At 46.3% G+C, this 20,045-nt stretch overlaps 5 protein-coding genes and 1 non-coding gene across 6 annotated transcripts; 3 read left to right on the forward strand and 3 right to left on the reverse strand.

Annotated features, from left to right (window-relative positions):
• Nucleotides 1–2,278: 2,278 nt before the first annotated feature.
• Nucleotides 2,279–4,546, forward strand: PADG_03439 (uncharacterized protein; the record flags this gene model as incomplete). Its single annotated transcript, XM_010760563.1, has 1 exon — nucleotides 2,279–4,546. One exon carries the CDS (start codon nucleotides 2,279–2,281, stop codon nucleotides 4,544–4,546), a length of 2,268 nt encoding a protein of 755 aa, XP_010758865.1.
• A 1,402-nt stretch (nucleotides 4,547–5,948) lies between these two features.
• On the reverse strand, nucleotides 5,949–6,022 carry PADG_11602. The gene has a single exon. It is a non-coding gene; the product is annotated as a tRNA-Val (tRNA).
• A 588-nt stretch (nucleotides 6,023–6,610) lies between these two features.
• PADG_03440 (proline-tRNA ligase) lies at nucleotides 6,611–8,669 on the reverse strand (the record flags this gene model as incomplete). The annotated part of the gene is made up of 3 exons (XM_010760102.1): nucleotides 6,611–7,949; nucleotides 8,025–8,194; nucleotides 8,283–8,669. The coding sequence occupies 3 exons, from the start codon at nucleotides 8,667–8,669 to the stop codon at nucleotides 6,611–6,613; spliced, it is 1,896 nt and encodes a 631-aa protein (XP_010758404.1).
• A 285-nt stretch (nucleotides 8,670–8,954) lies between these two features.
• On the forward strand, nucleotides 8,955–11,003 carry PADG_03441 (T-complex protein 1 subunit alpha; the record flags this gene model as incomplete). Its single annotated transcript, XM_010760564.1, has 6 exons — nucleotides 8,955–8,997; nucleotides 9,053–9,100; nucleotides 9,162–9,247; nucleotides 9,312–9,416; nucleotides 9,488–10,522; nucleotides 10,614–11,003. The coding sequence occupies 6 exons, from the start codon at nucleotides 8,955–8,957 to the stop codon at nucleotides 11,001–11,003; spliced, it is 1,707 nt and encodes a 568-aa protein (XP_010758866.1).
• Nucleotides 11,004–11,540: 537 nt separating this feature from the next.
• On the reverse strand, nucleotides 11,541–13,858 carry PADG_03442 (uncharacterized protein; the record flags this gene model as incomplete). The annotated part of the gene is made up of 3 exons (XM_010760103.1): nucleotides 11,541–12,934; nucleotides 13,000–13,116; nucleotides 13,177–13,858. 3 exons carry the CDS (start codon nucleotides 13,856–13,858, stop codon nucleotides 11,541–11,543), a joined length of 2,193 nt encoding a protein of 730 aa, XP_010758405.1.
• A 546-nt stretch (nucleotides 13,859–14,404) lies between these two features.
• Nucleotides 14,405–20,023, forward strand: PADG_03443 (uncharacterized protein; the record flags this gene model as incomplete). The annotated part of the gene is made up of 4 exons (XM_010760565.1): nucleotides 14,405–14,866; nucleotides 14,951–16,523; nucleotides 16,636–19,400; nucleotides 19,481–20,023. 4 exons carry the CDS (start codon nucleotides 14,405–14,407, stop codon nucleotides 20,021–20,023), a joined length of 5,343 nt encoding a protein of 1,780 aa, XP_010758867.1.
• Nucleotides 20,024–20,045: the final 22 nt, after the last annotated feature.

The raw sequence follows: 20,045 nt of genomic DNA on the forward strand, positions 1-20,045 counted from the left end.
ACCCCAGCATCAATCCCAGGCGAAAAAGACCCTGGACAACAAGGATCAGGGATACAGCATCAAGCTTTGGAGGTCCTAAATCGACAACTACTACTATTGAGCAAGGACCTCTGATATAACTATATACTCTTTAGCAATATGGAGAGTTAGGCGATATATATGCGAAGAAGAGAAAAGGGAAAGCAGTGGAAGTCGGTATGGGACGACCTCTCACAACCAACAGCAAGCAAGTGATTTCTGCAGCGCAAATCTCGGTCGTAGCTGTGAGACATGTTGCGTCGGTCATTTTGAGACAAGAACAGCGCCCACATGGACGGCTGAATGCACGTACGTGTGCTGAAGATCTATCTCCAGAGCCTGACTAGTGACCCAATCAAGGTGGCCTGGCGCAACATAAATATCAGAGACATCGCAGATCAGCCTGAACTCGAACAACCCCAGGAACTATGTACGTCGGGAGGTAACTATATATTGTACTAGAGATACATTACTCCGGACATTACACCGGAATATGGAAAAATTCTCGATATACACATATAAACAATGACAACACCAAGAGATGCATTGGATACGGAAACCGCACGAGAAATTCTCGAGGACCACAACGCAAGCCGTGAGTTCGTCGAATGTTGAAAGCCCCACGATATCACGGGCACACAGTTGAACGTGATTTTAAAATTCAGCCGAAAAAAACCTTCCGACTTGGTTTATGTTATAATCAACCCCCTCCCCCCATATTAAAGCTACATACATTAGTCAAACCTCAACAGCAGCCAGCAGTGATGTTATATTCTTAACTAACCCTAATCTAATCTACCCTAATCTTGGTGTTGAGGGCGGGGGTTGAATAGAGGATTGTATTTGTGTTGTATGTGCAGAGTGCGTAGACTGTTTAAATATGTTAATTAGATCATACGTTCAAACGAAAACCCCTATTATTCCACCCCCCTTTTTGATATGTTGTGCAAGCTCTCTCCTGGAGATGTGATTTGTGACAATCTAACTTTCTAGTGTGGGATTTAGGTTTCAACGGAATGTGATAAATTTTCTGCACGGCGCTCAGCAATCCGCTCTGGAATCGCTTTTCTCCGGGAGGCGGCGGTGGAAATCATCAATCACTTTATGGTAGACTACCCTGGTCACCTCACACCAATTCTACATCGGAAAATCACAAAGTCGACGATGACAGACTTCGATGGTAGATGCACCTACTCCGTACACAGTACGGGGCAGTCGTACGGAGCAGACCGTCCAATAATTTTGATTCTCCGGAACTAATGAACGAACCGGGAAAAGAGGGTTAATATGGTGAACATCATTCAGATCTTCACGCCCGACTCTGCCAATCGGATTACTGGCGGACATTCTATTTGCATGATATTTCCTAGTCGTGGGGCCATGCCCCATCAGACGCGGCTCAGACCGTCACACTGGTTGAACGAAAATCTGCGAAGCCGCCTTCATTGGGGGCCCAACGTTGGTGCCGTTTCTCTGGCCGCTGATGAGCTTCAACTCCACTGAAGGGAGCAGCCCAATCCCATAACTCATGCTCCAGGCTCCAGTAGGCTCTTAGTTGGAGAGTAGGGACTCTGGGCCTCCTGTGCATTGGGCACTGTGTTCAAATTCCCGCTGAAAACGTCTCGTGCTGAACGTGCCAACAATTGGCGATTCAGCTTGATGATTCAACTCCCCTAAAAGAGTCGGAACTATTTTCAATTCGCTAGCGATTCCTGCAAGCCCTTCCAAAGTCCAAGTCCCTAATATTTGAAGGCCAAGAAGCTTGAGCCAGGACTCTCTCGTGCTACCACGCCTACCAATCCCACGCATGAATTTTAATAACCAACCTTCTCCCCCATTATGAAGGAGCAAGGTCCCAGTTTTCCTCTGAGAAACGAGGTTTCCGTTTGTTTCGTCCATTTATTCTTTTCTTCTTTTCCCTGACCCTCTTCTACCCTGACCGCCCGATGCTTTCTCCGTCCTATATTTTCTCGCTCTTCTTACATATTCCGGTTTCAGGGCTGCTCTAAAACAAGAAAAAGAGCAAGCTTCCCACTACCAATCCCCATACACGTGCTCTTAACCATTTTTCAAGTTTTAACCAACGTGTATCTAAATGACCTTCTGATAAGGCTTGTACGATGAGCCGGTTGACGAGGTCTCCTCCTGGTTCGCGCCATTGACCCAACTCTCAGCTTCACGAACGTCCAACTAAAAAAAAAAAAATAAATAAATAAATAAATAAATAAAGGAAAAACATAAAAAATAAAAATAAAATAAAATGGCGAGCCTAAGAAAGTTATTTAATGTCGAGAAAACATTGCTTCAGGGGACAAGTCCCGAATTGATCGAGAAAGATGCGAACGGACTGTCGAGCGATGATTTTCCCCCATGTCGTGTCTTGTCCAGCAGGTCCCCTGAAACCAACCTCCCACGACTCCCGCACATGCAAAACCAAACTTTTTACGGGATTGAGAAACAATTTGAAGACCTACATGATCAGTTTCGCCGCCGCCCATCACGAGCCCTGCAAAACAAACGATTTAGGAACCTCGAATCGAAGCTATTTCCCTACGGCAACCGGCGCCATGTCGATGTTGTAGAAGCCAGCTTCCCGGTCCAACATGCCAGGGTTCCAACCCCGATATCTCCAGCGAGTATGTACAACGAGGAAATTGCCGACCGCAACATTCAGAGTCAAGGGATCGATAAGGCGGTGACAAAATATGCGAATGTTATTTCAGCGGTATATCAGGAAGACATCGCGGACCGAAATATCCTACTTAGCGGAGGAAATGCGCGTGCACGCTGGACAAGAAAGGTTGGAGTGAGATCGCAATTCACTCTGAATAATGGGAGATCATCGTCATCCCTTTCCTACTACTGGGATGGAAGGCCAAGGTTGTGGTCCAGGACAAATGCGACGGGGTATGAAACATCACCGGCGGAGGGGAATAGAGAATTGAGAGTCATATCTTCTGATCAGGACCTCCGAACTCATCCTCTCTCCTACACACCAGAAAATATTGGCAGTAGTCCAACATGCAGAATGGGGGTTAGACAGTATATCGCTCTGCGATTGAGGACCTCTTCGCCGGCATTTTCCGCCAAATGGCAGGAGAGTAATAATTCTCCAGAACCAGTAAAAGCTTCCAACATTTCTCCTGATCTCCTCCCATCTGCAAGAGATGCTTGGAAATCACCCAGGACAGTCGAGAACTCCAGCAATCCACTGAAACTCGAAGTTAAAAAACCTAGGACGATTTCTGCAGATAGACCTCCACTCAAACTTTGCGCCACCAAGCATGCATCCAGCCGCTTATTATCCCCGACCGCAGCTAGACTATCTGGAAGGAAAAACGTTCGTGACCTTTCAATTAATACAAAACTCGCTGCCCCGGTCAAGACTTTTGTCAAAGTATCTGGCCAACCACCCGATATGACGGTGCCAACACCTAGACGCGAACCAAGCGCAAGCCTTGCAGAGATCGTGAACAGCCCACTCCAAGTAGCAACTCCATCAGCGATATCTCCAAAGGCCCCGAGCTATAATGTTGAGGAAATTATGAGTATGTTTAAGCAGGCGTACATGTCATCATCACAAGAGACCCGCTCACGTCCTACATTTGAAACTTTACATGATGCTATTGTTCGTGAGATCAATTCTCACGAAGCTTTTCGTCAAGTCGCTTCCGAGATTGAAACAATGCCGTTTCCAGAATGCAGTCCCTCCCCAATTCCAAATACGCACGTAGAAGAAAATCACAGTCACATGCGGAAGAAACCTTCATCCAAAAGCCTATCAGGGAAAGAGAAACAAGCGGTCAAATTTGTACGGAGAAACTCTGTCGCGCAGACAAGACGAAATTCATATGCTCCGGTTAAGGAACTCTCCTTCCCAGCTATTAAGTGCTTAGAGGGAGGAACAGAAGAGGACCATAGTTCCCATGAACGGAGAAGAAGACATACCTACTGTCAGCCATTACAGACGAGCACCCTGGTTGCCCCTGAATTTCCACGAGAACTCTGGGAAGAGGCTAAGAAGGCCAATCGGGGGCTTCCTGGAAATATCTCACGACCCAAATATACCTACAAACTAATGCCGGATGTCTGCCCAATGAGTTCCCATAGCATTCGTCCTAAAGTCCCCCCCTCCAGGCAAGGCACTTCTGGCACTTCTGGCTCCTCAAAACTCTCACAGCCTCGTCGACCGAGCCAACAGACTCGGGCCGCCAAACCAGAAACGAAGCAGAAGTCCAGCAGTTGCAGGAACACGACCGCAGCGCATACAGAGCCGGAGGCGCCTAAATTTCAATTCGACCACGTTAGGGATGAAGAGAATAAATATATATTTGACCTAGCCCCTAGATCACGTTCTCCCTCTGAATCTAAAACCCCTACCTCCAGTTCGCCCTCGCAGTCGTCTCAAACAACGCCAGTCAAACGGTTATTTAACACTTCCCCTCAACCAATTGTCAGGAATCTGATACCTCTTCGCAGAAGCAGTCTTACAAAGGACTTGTTTGATTCAGGGAGATTCAGACTGTGATCGATGGTTTTACTTTACCATCCACAAATTTAGTTTCGTTTCGGCACCGTACGATTTGTTCATGGTACTAGCAAGGAACCGCCGTTCTTGATCTTTCCGGACACCTCGCCGACTTGATTTAAATTCCACGACATCCCCATTTTAATAAGCCATTTCTGGCACATACCCAGCGCTTTTTCCTGTCGATGACTCCAGATGTGATACCAGCGGTCGTGGGAGATGTGGCTTGAACCAGCAATCATGACATACCAAAATTCTCTAGGGGCCTTCTGATATTCTGAAACATAGGTGCTATTCCATCCTTCTATACGTCTCCCACCAAGTCATCCATAAAACAAAGAGCTTTCTGTGATACATCAGGCGCGCTACCACCTCAACACCCCCATTTGAACTGTTCTACTTCCTTTACGCATCCTATCTGTTTCCTTTGTCTTCATATTCCCTGGTTTAAATTTTCCGCCTTCATTCATTTTCATGTCTCCTAATAGCAACAAAACCCATGCACAGCAGACTTTCTTACAAAAGAGGGCAATTGGGGGCGCATAAATTCTGCAATACATATCGGGTATACCTTTGGAAATACCCCATTCTCAAAATCGATATCAGTCTAAATATAAGGAGCGAATTTGGCGATTTTGGAGTTATTATTTTATCTTTTCTTGGGTCATTTGGGAACGGGTCATATTTTGTTTTAACTTTCAGATTTTTTCCCGCTATCTATTTATTCTACCTCTGTATATCAGTCAGTTAGATATTGGGCTCTTTTTCTTTCTCATCTCTTGTTTATTCAGATTCCCCTCATACAATTTTCCCTTTTCGTTGTTATACATATTTCAACTACTGTTGCACACATTTAGGGCGACAAAGTCGGCTTCATCTTTCCTCTATCTCATCTCTGTATATTTCACAACATTTTTCTTGCTTTCAATGCTCGTTTCCAAAGTTCCCACCACTATTTACTTTCTTTTGGTCTTGTATTGATTTTTGCTTGATTATATAGACATATTATTTGGAAACCGAGGATCAGTACATACATGCAGTATATACCGAAGGACGGAGTTGCATAGATAGAGATATAAATATAAATAATCCACCTTTCATGATCCTGTTACACCATTCATTCTCTTACGGATTTGTTGTTGGAAATTTTTCTCAACCCTCGTGATTGTCATTCATCAATTCCCCCTTTAATCATGACATATAGTGTCTTTATTCATTTCCACAATCCTTTTCTGAGCACTCACAATATAGGGACACAGTAAGATAGACTGAAATGAGATTGAATAAAGAGTCAAATACTAGGTAATAAATTGGGAATCTCTCATAAATGACTTTACAAGAAAGAAAAACACAGAAAAAAAGGAGAACTGGAACTTCTATAGATAGAAGTTTATATGTAAGATGATGTCGCCCAGGTTCGAACTGGGGACCTTGAGTGTGTTAGACTCACGTGATAACCAACTACACCACGACACCATTTGTTATATTTTGCCAAATTGAGAATATATTATATTCTCTAATTTAGTATTTATATTTGAAAAACCATTAACTAATCATACTATCATATTAATAATAGGGATTCTCCGATGAATGGAGGCCAGTGATATTTCTATATTACTCATGTTTATCATGTGCATTATTATTAAATAGGAGTCAGGGATGATGAGAGTCCCTTTGAAATCTACCAGGCAAAGACATGAAATTTGGAAAATAAGACCGAGGTTAGATGCACCAAGCAGCCCCAATGAAATCCCGAAAGTAGGCATGAGATGGGTGTACGTGGGTATATATGCGAAATGAGTACAAACTACAGAAACAGCAGAATCTCCGTACCAAATACCGTTATTGTATTTATCTTTATTTTTGCTCAAATTATCCCGTTGATCGAAAACATCACGCCATAACTAGAAACCATTGGGGTCTGTCAGACAAAGGGAATTCGTGGGCCGTTAAGCAGGAATATCACATTCTTGCATAAAGGATTAAGGGGATAAAGCTGGGGTCCTAAACTTAGCAGGATAAGGGCGACCATTTGCTTAGTAGGAGCCTATGAGTGAACATGTATTAGTTTCTGTAGTCGGCAACTAAACATAAAGCACAATGATGAAATATACGTTGGGAAGGAGAAATAAAGGAGAGTTGCAACTTACGTCCAAACAAGCACCAATTTTCGGCGAATCTTTGACAATTAGGGTTCGTGCACTTCGTGACTCCCTTCTCAATGCCAGGCGGCTGCTCAAAAGGTATACACAAGCTCTTCGCACCCATACTTGGGGCCTTTGCGTCCTGGGCCTCACCAGTCTCTTCTTCCACTTTTCGGGCGCTCATATCCTTGATCTCATCCTCACACTGCTCTGTCAAACAGTGAGGAATCAGGCAAAGATTCTTTTCGTTAAGAGCGGGGGAAAAATCATCCCAGTTGGTGATATGCTTTACGTGAGCACGGAAGGTTTTCTCTGCCCGTTTGTAGAGATCGGCCTGTATTGTTTCAAGGAGGGCAGGGACCTGAGTCTTAAGTTCGGAAATGGGAATCGTGGATTTTCCATCCTTGCCAGGAATATCACGGCGAGAAGTCGTCACGAAATGGCCAGTCGATTCCCCTGGGCCAAATTCGAGTCGAAGCGGAATGCCACGGAGTTCCCAGTCGTTGAATTTCCAGCCGGGGGAGTTATCTCGTTTGTCGACCTCAACTCTGACGCCAGCATCTTCGATGACAGCTGCTAGCGCATCAATCTCGGCGTATAGGGACGCTCTCTCTTTATCAGTCGTCTTGGCGGTGATACCAACAGGAATAATCACGGTCTGAACATCTGCAACCCGCGGGGGAAGTACCAACCCCCGGTCGTCGCCGTGAACCATGACCATGATACCAATGGTGCGGGTAGACAGACCCCAAGAATTTTGCCAAACATGAAGGGCAGGTTTCTTCTCGTCAGGTTTGGCAGATGGGTCTTCGACGGTAATGCCAAACATTTTACTGAAGTTTTGACCCAGGCCATGAGACGTTCCTCCCTGAATACCACGTCCCGTAGCTGGGATGTAGCCTTCAACCGTGGTCGTATAAAGACCACCTGCAAATTTTTCCTTTTCGGTCTTCTGGCCCCTGATGACTGGGACAGCAAGAAGTTCCTCGTAGACATGTGCATAGTGTTCCAGGATCTGCAACACTTCTTCGCGCGCAGCTGCCTCAGTCAAATGTGCGGTGTGGCCCTCTTGCCAGAGAAATTCACGGGTGCGGAGGAATGGCTGGGGGTTCTTAAACTCCCATCTGACGACAGAGTTCCATTGATTAAGGCGGAGAGGGAGGTCGCGATGGCTTCGAATCCACTTGGCGTAGTACGGATACATAACTGTTTCAGATGTGGGACGGATAGCAATCTTTCGCTCTAACTTGGAATTTCCTCTTTTCGTTGATGTCAGTAGGCGTATAGGTAATCATTTAGAGAGATCAAGACGTGGCGTGAGGTCCTAGACTAACGCATGAGTAACCCAAGCAACTTCAGCCGCGAATCCCTCTATATGGTCTTTTTCCTTGTTCAAAACGTCTTCAGACACGAATAGCGGGAAAGAGCAATTCTTAACTCCCATCTTCTTAATTTTGTCATTAAACCACGTTTGTATTGTCTCCCAAATGAAGTAAGAATGTGGCTAGGAAATGGGTGCAATGACATTGATTAGCGAGAGGTTTCAAAATATTTGAATGGGACATATAGTTTCTGCATAAGGGAAAATGCACCTTCAGAATAAAACAACCCGACACGTCGTAGTAATCCAGCATTTCTCCCTTCAATAGCACCTGTTGGTACCAACCTGGGAAATCATCATTTTTTAAAACATCGATACCAATAAGCGCAGGGCCGTCTGGTTTTTTCTTGGAAGCTTTTTGCGTTGTCACATTTTTAGCTTCGGATTTGCCTATACCCTTGTTTGCCGATTTCTCAGATTTTTCAGCAGCTAGTTTCTCCTTCTTCGCGGCCTTTTTGGCTGCGTTCTTGGATACCTCGCCAGCAGGGTGGTTTTCTCCAGTAGCGGGGTCCATCGTGCGATCAGGGAGAAGTTGGGTTACAGCTTGCACAGGGTGTGCTGAGGCGCTACTGTCATCCTGTAGTTGTTGCGACGACATTTCAAAGTGTCCAAATATTCAATATAGGCAAGATTCGTGGGTTGTATGTGGAATTGAAGCTGGTGTCCGGGCTACGAAGCAGAGAGGAGTCATGTCTTTTAGCTAGAGTTAGATGAATGTTCTCAAAAAACTTCACCGCCTAATTGACCGGCAGAATGACAATCAAGAATATCTCTCCTCCGAATATTCAATCAAAAAGTCACCAGCAAAAACTGAGGGGGAGCAACGGTCACCAGAAAGCTTCTATCTTCGCATTTAATTACTCTTTTGACTGTTTGATTTGATATGGCGGGGCTTTTTGAGTCTCCTCGCAATGCGGGACAACTCTGTGAGCTGCCTTGCTCTTTAATGTCGAGGGGAAGATGAACTAACAGCTTCGACAGTTCTAGGAGGACAGAAAATCAGCGGTGCTGATATTCGAGATCAGAATGGTATGTGACCGTTATTCAACATATATATTATATATCAAGCTGTTTACCTAGTGTTTCTTAGTACTGGCCACTCAAGCTATTGCCAACGTGGTGAAGAGCTCCTTTGGCCCTTCCGGGCTTGACAAAATGATGGTGGATGACATCGGGGTAAGCCATGATGAAACTCTCCTGGATATAACCTGGTTAAGTAGAGGTATTGATATTAGATTAGGATGTCACTGTTACCAATGACGGAGCCACTATTCTGAGCTTGTTAGATATTGAACACCCTGCGGGGAAAATCCTGGTGGATCTGGCAAAGCAACAAGACAAGGAGGTACGGTTCTGTATTCCCTCTACTTCTCCCCGTTTTTCCCGTTCATTTCTAAAAATATATGTTATCTATAGGTTGGTGATGGAACGACTTCCGTTGTCCTAATTGCGGCAGAGCTTTTACGACGAGCGAACGAGCTGATGAAGAACCGGATACACCCCACTACGATCATCACTGGATACCGATTGGCCCTCCGGGAAGCTGTGAAGTATATGAATGAGAACATCAGCACAAAAGTAGAGCACCTAGGGAGGGATAGTTTGATAAATATTGCAAAGACATCAATGTCAAGCAAGATCATAGGCGCTGATGCGGATTTTTTCGCTAACATGGCGGTTGATGCGATGCAACAAGTGAAAACGACCACGCCGCGAAATGAGGTCAAATACCCAGTGAAAGCTGTCAACTTGCTCAAGGCCCATGGAAAGAGTGCTACTGAATCGATTCTTGTTAATGGTTACGCTCTTAATTGCACAGTTGCATCACAAGCCATGAAGACTCGAATTACCGATGCGAAGATCGCCTGTCTTGATATGAATTTGCAGAAGGAGAGGATGAAACTTGGTGTCCATGTTACCATTGATGACCCCCAACAGCTCGAGAAGATCCGTGAGAGAGAGGCCGGAATTGTTCTCGAGAGAATCGAGCTGATATTAAAAGCGGGTGCAAATGTCATTCTCACTACCAAGGGAATTGATGACCTTTGTCTCAAGACGTTCGTCGAGAAGGGTGCGATGGCAGTTAGAAGATGCAAGAAGGAAGACCTTAAACGTATCGCGAAGGCCACGGGAGCGACGCTAGTTAGCACGCTATCTGATCTTAATGGTGATGATAAATTTGACCCGTCTAGCTTGGGACATGCGGAGGAGGTGGTACAGGAGCGGATATCTGACGATGAATGCATCCTAATCAAGGGCACAAAGATTCACACTGCTGCTTCGATTATCCTGCGTGGCTCAAACGATTTCCAACTCGATGAGATGGAACGATCCGTACACGATTCTCTGTGCGCCGTCAAGAGGGCATTGGAGAGCGGAAGTATCGTTCCCGGCGGAGGAGCTGTAGAGACCGCACTGCATATCTACCTTGAGGAATTTGCAGTCACAGTGGTAGGCCGAAACATTACCCGCAACTATACCCGCTCTTAAGCATTATTGTGACTATCTTGATCCATCAAATATACTAACAAGATCTCAACAGGGCTCCCGCGAGCAGCTCGCCATTGGTGAGTTCGCCCAATCTCTCCTCATCATCCCCAAAACCCTTGCTATAAATGCAGCCAAGGACTCTTCGGAACTCGTCGCGCAGCTCCGAGTCCGCCACGCCCTCTCCCAGCGCGTCCAAGAAGGCGACGCCAACGAGGAAGAAAAAGCCATCGCCAAGAAGAAGATGTATAGAAACTACGGCCTCGATCTCACCAAGGGCAAGGTTGTCGATTGTGTTAAAGCGGGTGTCCTGGAACCTAGCATGAGTAAAATTAAGCAACTGAAGAGTGCGGTGGAGGCTTGTATTGCGATTATGAGAATCGATACGCTGATTAAACTTGATCCAGAGAGGAGGGCTGAGGATGATGGGCATGGACACCACTAAGAGAATGAGTTGTTATTCTTCTTGAGGAGTGGGTTTGATAACATCCAACTATTTCCTTTTGTTGTCATTCCCCTTTCAGATCTTGTGTAGGGAACGATCAACAAAAAGTTTAAAAGACTATAAGGAGCGTATATTACATATATGTTATCATAAATTTCTTCATGTCCAATCCTATTTTCACCATGTATAAATCTACGTAACTGAATTATCTTGTGTTCTTCAAGGGCTCTGATGAACCTCCGAATAACAATGATGCAAGGGCAACTTGTTACTACTGAAAATATCCAAGTCATTATTGGTATATAGAATAGTAATGTACGCTAGCTCTTACACTTTTTAATTTAAGTAGATATGAATGAGAATGTTCCAAAGGAGTGAGACAAAAGGGGTCCCCGCAAACGCCATCTGCTGAATGCCCATTGAAACGAGTTAAAATGAAAGGAAAAAGAAGAATTAAGAATCCACCAAGCAATATAGACCATCATGCAGATGCAGAGAAGAGGATATAGGCAAGAATTCGTTCTTCGATATTTCTCTTTACTCGTCCTCATCATCAGCAGAATCCTTCACATCAGCCCATCCACACTGCCACCTCCTACCCTCCATGTTCCCTCCAACCCTCAAGTCCCGCGCCTCAGGCCCCTCCCTCCAACATCGAGCGTGCAAATCGTCACTGACGGTGATAAGTTCCCCAACATTCGTCCACGAAACACCCGATACCTCTTTCTTATGCCCCTCGACCAACGCTGCGCCGTGCTGATATATCGGGATGGAATCTTCCAAACGCCCTGACAATCCTACATTGCTGGACTGGTACTTGCGAAGGCCGGCACGGCGTGGCGTCCTTCCTTGATTGAGTACTGTATCGGGCGCTGGCGTGGAAGAGGGTGGGGTGAGGTACCGCTCGTCAGTTGGAAAGACAACAGCGCAGTTATCACTGCTGCCGACGGCGAGCATTTCGTTCTTGTCGTTGACAGGCTGGCGAACGGCGAGTTTGACAAAAAACGTTGCGACTTGGAGACGTGGATGGCGGAAGCCATACAAGGGGCCTAGACCTGGTTTGGCTTCGTCGCTTGGAAAGCGTTTGAAGCTTGTGCTGCATCGAATCATTTCTGGACAACTTGAGAGAGTCAGGTGGGATGTTGAGTATGCGTAGATACTTCCATCACGGCAGAGGGTGTAGAGTCTGCTCCCGTCGCCGCTGAAAGCCATGGATGTCAGCCCGAATTGGCGGTATTTCTCGTGGCTGTCTGGCTGTCTGGTTATGGCCAGGGGGATGGGTGTTTTGCGCCGTAAGGAGTATGTAGTTCGCATATCCCACAGCCTCACACAGGCATTTGACTCACTGCTCGTGACAAAGAGGTTTTCACGGCCAGGGTTGAGAAATGCGATGGACGTGACTGATATATCATCTCGGCGTGCCAGGGCCTCAGTTTCTTGGCCTGTTTTGGGGCGGGGTTTTTCCGCATGTGCTGACCAGATATTATTAGCTACTTGGGCGTATTTCATTTTAGTTGTAGTTAGCTTTGTAGAGTCATCCTCATCTGATGCAAGGGAACAGCGCAGTTGCACCGCGGGCCTGTCAAAGGCTTTGTATCGCAGGTCCCAAATATTAACGCTGCCATCGCGGCTGCAGGTTGCGACTATATTATTATTAGAAGCAGGCTGAAATTGTACCCGTTTGACAGATGATGTATGTTTGGATAGACAGAAGATCGAAGTTTGAGTGGGCATATCAATAATCCGGGCTGTTTGATCACCAGATGCAGTGGCTAGAAGCGTATCATCCGAAGAAAAATCTAGATCCATAATGGAGTTCGTATGCGGCTGAAATGAGAGAAACGCCTTCGAGAAACCGGCTTGGTCATCTTTAGCGGAATCCAGCAGTCGGATACCTCCTTCTTCGTCTCCAACCGCTACTAGAGAATTGGCTGTAATCGATGATTTTAGGAATGGATTGCAAATTAACAGGGGGATAAAGCGGGAGATTACACACTATGACAAGCAACAGTGCAAAATGGGAGAGTGAGACGTTCTCCCTGCTGATCTCTATACGAGCATTCATGAACGTCATCAGGCAAGCTATAGAAACTGGAAACTTCGTCCCGCCAGGCTGTTTCAAATAGGTCCATTAGTTCAAGGGAAAATATTAACTGAAGGATCTACGACATACTTGTACTGTAGTTGTAGCGTAATGTTAGCTTGCCTGATCTTTTATATGAGAGGCTGCGTACAAAGAATTGACCGGACGTTTGAAGCACATTAGAACGGCGTAAAGGAAGAGGTGGAGGCGGAGGGATATGTTGCTTGCGTTTTTGAAGGTACAATCGCGGCACAGATTCGAAGTCAATGCTATCAGGCTTCGGCCTACTGGGACTGGAGTCCATATCACTATGAAGAACATCCCGTGCAATCCGTACTCTCCTAATTGGAGACGATTGAAGAGATGGGCTGGAGGAAAACGACAACTTCCGCTTCCTGAGCGGGGTAGAGACTCTTTCGTGCGTTGGAGATTTACCTGAGCCATCACGGGATGCGTCTGCTATCCCTGCGAAGGATGGCCCAAGTCGATTCAATGCTGGGGAGTGGGTATCTTTAAATGCATGCCGACTGGCACGATCGTTCCCTCCGCTTGCAAGGGCACCCAGAACAGAGCGCGGGGTGAAAAACCGCTTGAAAGATCTGGGGGTAACTGAAGGAGGCTTTTTTGTTTTGGTTCGAGGAGGAGATGAGGGTATTGCTGGAGCATTGAACCTGGGAGGTGAGGATGGTATAGTATCCTGAGATCCTTGGGGGAGATCCGACATGACATATATCGAAGGGGAGGAGCAGGAGGACCCGAGAGCGCAGTCCATAGCTCGGTTGCTATTAGAGATTAACTATAAATTTTAATGCACAGAAGACGATATTCCTGAGATTCAGAAGTGAGACACCGTAACTATGGTGAATGGTGAATTGCAGGTGAGAGGAGATGGCGCAGTGAAGGTTGTCAAGAAGACCAGGAGAGAGAGCGCCATTTGATATTGAGGCTCTGTCCCAGGCACGTCGTCGCGACACTTGGGAAATCACACACGTGCCGAGCGGAGCCTCCGCGAAAAACACCTGCCAAAGGCCATGCGCGTTCACCGGGTTGTCAAGAACGCGAGAGATTAGTCAGAGTGGCCCGTGCATTAAACGCAGCCGTGGGAAACGCTAACGGTGGGGAACTGCGCTAGATCCAAAAGGGTTTGGTCCCTCCTGTCGGTGCTGCTTTTGCTGAACGGAGACCGCGCTATGCTTAAAGGAGAATTTTCGATTTTTCAGCACATCCGCGCCTTGTAAAAAGGATGGGGGCTTGTGATATAGACAACAACAACAGAGCTGTGAGCACTCAATTGCCCTGCCAGATTCTGTGATGAGCCATGGCTCCCCTCAAGAGAAAGGGCAATGGCCCCGAAGAGCCAGACTCTCGACAGCCACAGAAGAGAGTCAAGGTCACAGATGGTGGGCAGCGCAAGGGTGCCAAGGGAGGGAAAAAGTCTCAGGCGGAGAATTCAAGAGATTCTTCGGATCTACCTTCCAAGGCTCCAGCAGTTTCAGTTTTGCGAGAGGAGGAACCTATGTTCCCTCGTGGTGGGGGGAACATTTTAACCCCTCTTGAGCAAAAACAAATCCAGATTCAGGCAACTCGCGATGTTCTTTTCGAGCAGAACGGAGCCGCTGGACAACAAGATGATAATATGGATGAAGCGGACAGAGGGCACAAGAAATCTGGTAAATCATCTGGGGTTAAGGTCAAGAAAGTGAAGTCCAAGGCCAAGAAACAAGCAGCTTCTGAAGATCCCACAAAGCAAGCTGTGCGCATCGAAGGACTCAACTTCAAGGTATGTTGCCCGTAGTCATGCTCTGAAGGGTGTGAATGAATCTCAATTGAATCACCTCCACTGATATTCTTGTCTTCCCCAAAGCGCATTGTTATAGGCTCCAAGGTCCTTGGCCAAGTCTCTAGCATCAATGCCCATGACATTGGCCTGTCGCTGCCAAATAATTTAACTGGCTACGTTCCGCTCACTTCAATCTCAAGAACATTCCAGCAGAAAATCGAGAAGCTCCTAAACAGCAACGAAGATGAGAATGAAGGATCTGACGACGGTGACAGTGACGATGAGGAGGATTTGGACTTGAAATCGTATTTTGAGCTTGGCCAGTACCTTCGAGCGTCCGTTACCGCAACGGAGAGCGAGACGAAAAATCCTCAAACCAAGGGGAAAAAACACATCCAACTTTCAGTGGATCCTCGAGATGCCAATTCTGGACTTTCTAAATCTGATATGGTTGTCAATACCACTGTGCAGGCGTCTGTGGTGAGTGTGGAGGATCATGGTCTGGTGATGGACCTGGGCTTGGATGACGGCCAAACGAAAGGGTTCATGTCTTCAAAGGAAATCCCCCCGGATCTTGAGGTTTCTCAGATAAAGGAAGGCTCTGTTTTTCTCTGTGTGGTTACCGGACACAATGCGAATGGCAGCGTCGTGAAGCTATCTGCAAATCTCCCAGCTGCTGGCTCCATCAAAAAATCACACTATTTAACTTCCGCACCAACTATTAATTCTTTCCTTCCCGGAACCGCCGCAGAGATCCTTTTAAATGAAGTAACGTCGACGGGTATGGCAGGCAAGATCATGGGAATGCTAGACGCAGTCGTTGACCTAGTTCAGTCCGGTTCGACTACTGGAACAGAAAATCTCACCACCAAGTATCATGTTGGTGCAAAGATTAAAGGGCGACTCATCTGCACATTTCCCACTGTCGAACCTTCGAAACTCGGGTTTTCCATTCTCGAGCACGTGGTCAAGTTTTCTCCAACCGTTCTTGAGCAATATTCCACCTCTGAGGATATCCCGGCCGTATCCGCCATCGTACCTGAAGCAAAAGTCACTAAAGTTGAACCCGGCTTGGGTGTCTACGTCCAATTTAACAACAAGCACTATGGCTTTGTCCATATTTCCAGACTCTCGGATGACAAGGTCGACAGCATATCTGCGACCCAAGGGCCCTACAAAGTTGACTCTACGCACGAGGCAAGAATAGTTGGTTTCAGTGCCTTGGACAATCTATACCTTCTATCCTTCGAAAGGAAAGTAATTGACCAGCCTTTCCTACGTCTTGAAGATGTGACAGTCGGCGCCGTTGTCAAAGGAAAGATTGAGAAACTGTTAACTGGGCCTGATGGTATTGATGGTCTTATTGTTTCTCTTGCAGATGGTATTTCTGGTTTGGTTCCCAGAATGCACCTGTCGGATACTAAATTACAGCACCCAGAAAGGAAATTTCGCGAGGGAACACAGGTTTCCGCTAGGATCCTTTCCGTCAACCTGGAGAAACGCCAGCTGCGACTTACTTTGAAAAAGTCATTGCTGAACAGCGAATCTCCAGCTTGGAAAGAGTATAGTGATATTCTTCCAGGGAATCAATCACCGGGAACAATTATCAGCATCCACCCTCACGGGGCAATTGTTCAGTTTTATGGGGAAGTCCGCGGTTTTCTCCCGGTCTCGGAAATGAGCGAAGCATACATCAAAGACCCATCTCAGCACTCAGCATTTCATCGTCGGGCAAGTTGTGAATGTGCATGCACTGACTGTTCACGCAGAGGTGAGAAAGTTGGTAGTCTCCTGCAAGGACCCGTCGACATCCACAGAAACTTACAAAAATGCGTTTGAGAATATCCAACCTGGAGATCTTGTTTCTTGCACCGTCTTTGAAAAATCCAAGGAAGTTATACTCCTGAGACTGGAAGGTTCTGGGTTGGTCGCAAGGTTAAATGCAGAACATGTCACCGATGGGCAATCTTCTAAACATGGGAGTGCCCTTGCTTGCATCAGGGTCGGTCAGAAACTCCACGACCTCGTAATTCTCAGTATGCAGAAGGTTCACAGGCTTATCAAGGTTTCTAATAAGCCTAGCCTCAAGCAAGCCCGTCAACGAGGTGAATTACCTGCCAAATTTGAAGATTTTCAGGAAGGATCGAAGGTGACCGGCTTTGTAAAGAACATTATCGCAGATGGCTTGTTTGTGGAATTCCTGAGAGGGCTCACTGGATTTCTTCCAAAGCGGCTCATGGACGATGACCATGTCGCAAAACCCGACTTCGGATATACCCTATCTCAAACAATCTCCTCATTTGTACATTCTATCGAAGACGACCGCCAAAGATTCACTTTATCGATGAAGGAAAACCAAACTAGCAAGCAGCGTGTGTCTGATAATGCACGGCCCGCCAGCAATGCCAATCAGGCATCCATCAACCCTGTTGATGGGGATATCAAATCTTTTGACGACCTGACTTTTGGCAGAATTACCAAGGCCAAGATCGTTTCTGTTAAAGAAACTCAGATAAATGTGCAGCTCGCCGACAATATTCAAGGCCGTATCGATGTATCAGAAATATTTGATGGATGGGACGCTATCAAAGACCGTAAACAGCCATTGCGATATTTTAAGCCCAAACAGATAATTCCTGTTCGAATCATTGGCATCCACGATGCTCGCAGTCACAAATTTTTGCCAATCAGCCATCGCAGTGGGAAATACCCTGTTTTCGAGCTTTCAGCAAAACCCAGCTCCCTAGAATCGAAAGACATTGAACTTCTAAGCCTTGATAAAGTCGAAATTGGATCGTCATGGCTAGGGTTCGTCAATAATATCGGTGACGATTGTCTATGGATAAATATCACCCCAAACGTGCGTGGAAGGCTTCGAATCACCGACGTTTCAGACGACTTGTCACTTGTGGGGGATGTAACGAAAAATTTTCCTGTTGGGTCCGCAATTAAGGTCCATGTTACAGGCGTTAACGTGGATAAGAATCGGCTTGACCTCTCTGCAAAACATGGAGACCCTCTCAACAAGAGGACAATATCGGATTTTTCAAAGGGGGAAATTTTACTTGGTCGAGTTACTAAAGTCAGTGACCGCCAGGTCCTTGTGCAGCTAAGCGACACGACAGTTGGTGCTATCAATTTGATAGACATGGCCGATGACTATACGAAAGTGATTCCGGCGAATTTTCACAAAAACGAGGTTCTTCGTGTTTGTATTTTGGACGTTGACGTCCCTAACAAGAAGATATTGCTTTCTGTTCGACCTTCCAGGGTCCTTAGCTCATCGTTACCAATTGAAGATCCTGAGATAAAATCGATTAGCCAACTTAAGGTTAATGACATTGTTCGTGGATTTGTCCGCAGAGTTGCAAATAATGGTCTTTTTGTTACTCTAGGTCACGAAGTTACAGCCTATGTCCGAATATCGGATCTTTCAGATTCTTATCTAAAAGACTGGCAGTCTGAGTTCCAAGTCGACCAACTCGTTCATGGAAGAATAATTTTTGTGGACGCTGAAGCCAATAAACTCCAGATGAGTTTGAAGGAGTCGGTTCTTGAACCGAACTATAAGGCGCCCATCACGATCAGGGACTTAAATCGCGGACAGATTGTAACCGGAAAAGTCCGCAGTGTCGAAGAATTTGGAGCTTTCATTGTGATCGATGGAACCGCTAATCTTAGTGGACTTTGCCATCGCACGGAGATGGCGGAGCAAAAAGTGGAAGATGCTCGAAAGCTCTTTGAGAAGGGTGACATAGTCAAGGCCAAAATTCTCAAGATCGACCACGACAAGGAGCGAATATCTTTGGGGCTGAAAGCCTCTTATTTCAAAGAAAGCGATGACAAATCGGATGGTGAAAACAGCGAAGATGGGAATGAACAAAGCGTTAGTGAAAGCGAGGATGGTGGTGAGCTTGAGCTTGAATTTGAATCCGATGATGACGTTTCAATGGGTGGAGTCGACTTGGGTGGTGGTGACGGCAGCGAGAGTAATGTCAGCGACGAGGATGTGCAGATGGCAGGGACCGAAGATACGGGTGTAACTGGAGGCTTGGTAACATCTGGGTTTGACTGGAATGGGAGTGGAACTACCGGCGCTGATGAGGCCAATGATTCTGGTTCCAGCTCCGATGGCCAAGCGGTTCTGAAGAAGAAGAAACGCCGGAAACCTGAGATCCAGGTTGATAGAACTGGTGATCTTGACGCTCACGGTCCGCAATCTATAGCCGACTACGAGCGTTTATTGCTAGGCGAACCAGATTCGAGTTTGCTCTGGCTGAAATACATGGCCTTCCAACTTGAACTCAGTGAGGTGGATAAGGCTCGCGAGATTGCGGAACGAGCTCTTCGATCAATAAGGATCGGCCAAGATGCTGAAAAATTCAATATCTGGATCGCAATGCTCAACCTAGAGAATATCTTTGGAAATGACGACTCTCTTGAGGATGTTTTCAAGCGCGCTTGTCAGTACAATGACCCTCAAGAGATCCATGAGCGGATGACTAGTATATACATCCAGTCCGGGAAGAATGAGGTATGTACGATCATTTTTCACCAGGAGGCACCATTTTTATTCCATTAACAGGAAAGTTTACTGACGAATTACCTCTGCAGAAAGCCGACGAGCTCTTCCAAACAACCCTCAAGAAAAAATTCACCCAATCGCCAAATATCTACATCAACTATGCCACCTTCCTCTTCGACACACTTGCTGACCCCCAACGAGGACGCGCACTTCTCCCGCGTGCTATCCAATCACTCCCAGCCCACACCCACGTCGACATCACATCCAAATTCGGCCAGCTGGAATTCCGATCTCCAAATGGAGACATTGAACGTGGCCGAACGGTATTCGAAGCTCTTCTCTCCTCGTTTCCCAAGCGCGTTGATCTTTGGAATGTGCTGCTTGATCTGGAGATTAAGAATGGTGACGCGGAGCAGGTTAGAAGGCTGTTCGAAAGAGTTTTGGGCCTGGGCCATGGCATTGCTGCGGATGGGACCAAAACTGGGCCCAAGAGGTTGAAGGATAAACAAGCCAAATTCTTTTTTAAGAAGTGGCTGGCGTTTGAGGAGAAGGTTGGTGGCGGGAATGAGAAAATGGTGGATGAGGTTAAGGCGCGGGCTGCAGCCTATGTGAAGGATATTAAGGGGGGGTAGATTATGTATTATTTTTTATATT

Source organism: Paracoccidioides brasiliensis (assembly GCF_000150735.1).
Source record: "Paracoccidioides brasiliensis Pb18 unplaced genomic scaffold supercont2.3, whole genome shotgun sequence".
Classification (NCBI taxonomy): Eukaryota; Fungi; Ascomycota; class Eurotiomycetes; order Onygenales; family Ajellomycetaceae; genus Paracoccidioides; species Paracoccidioides brasiliensis.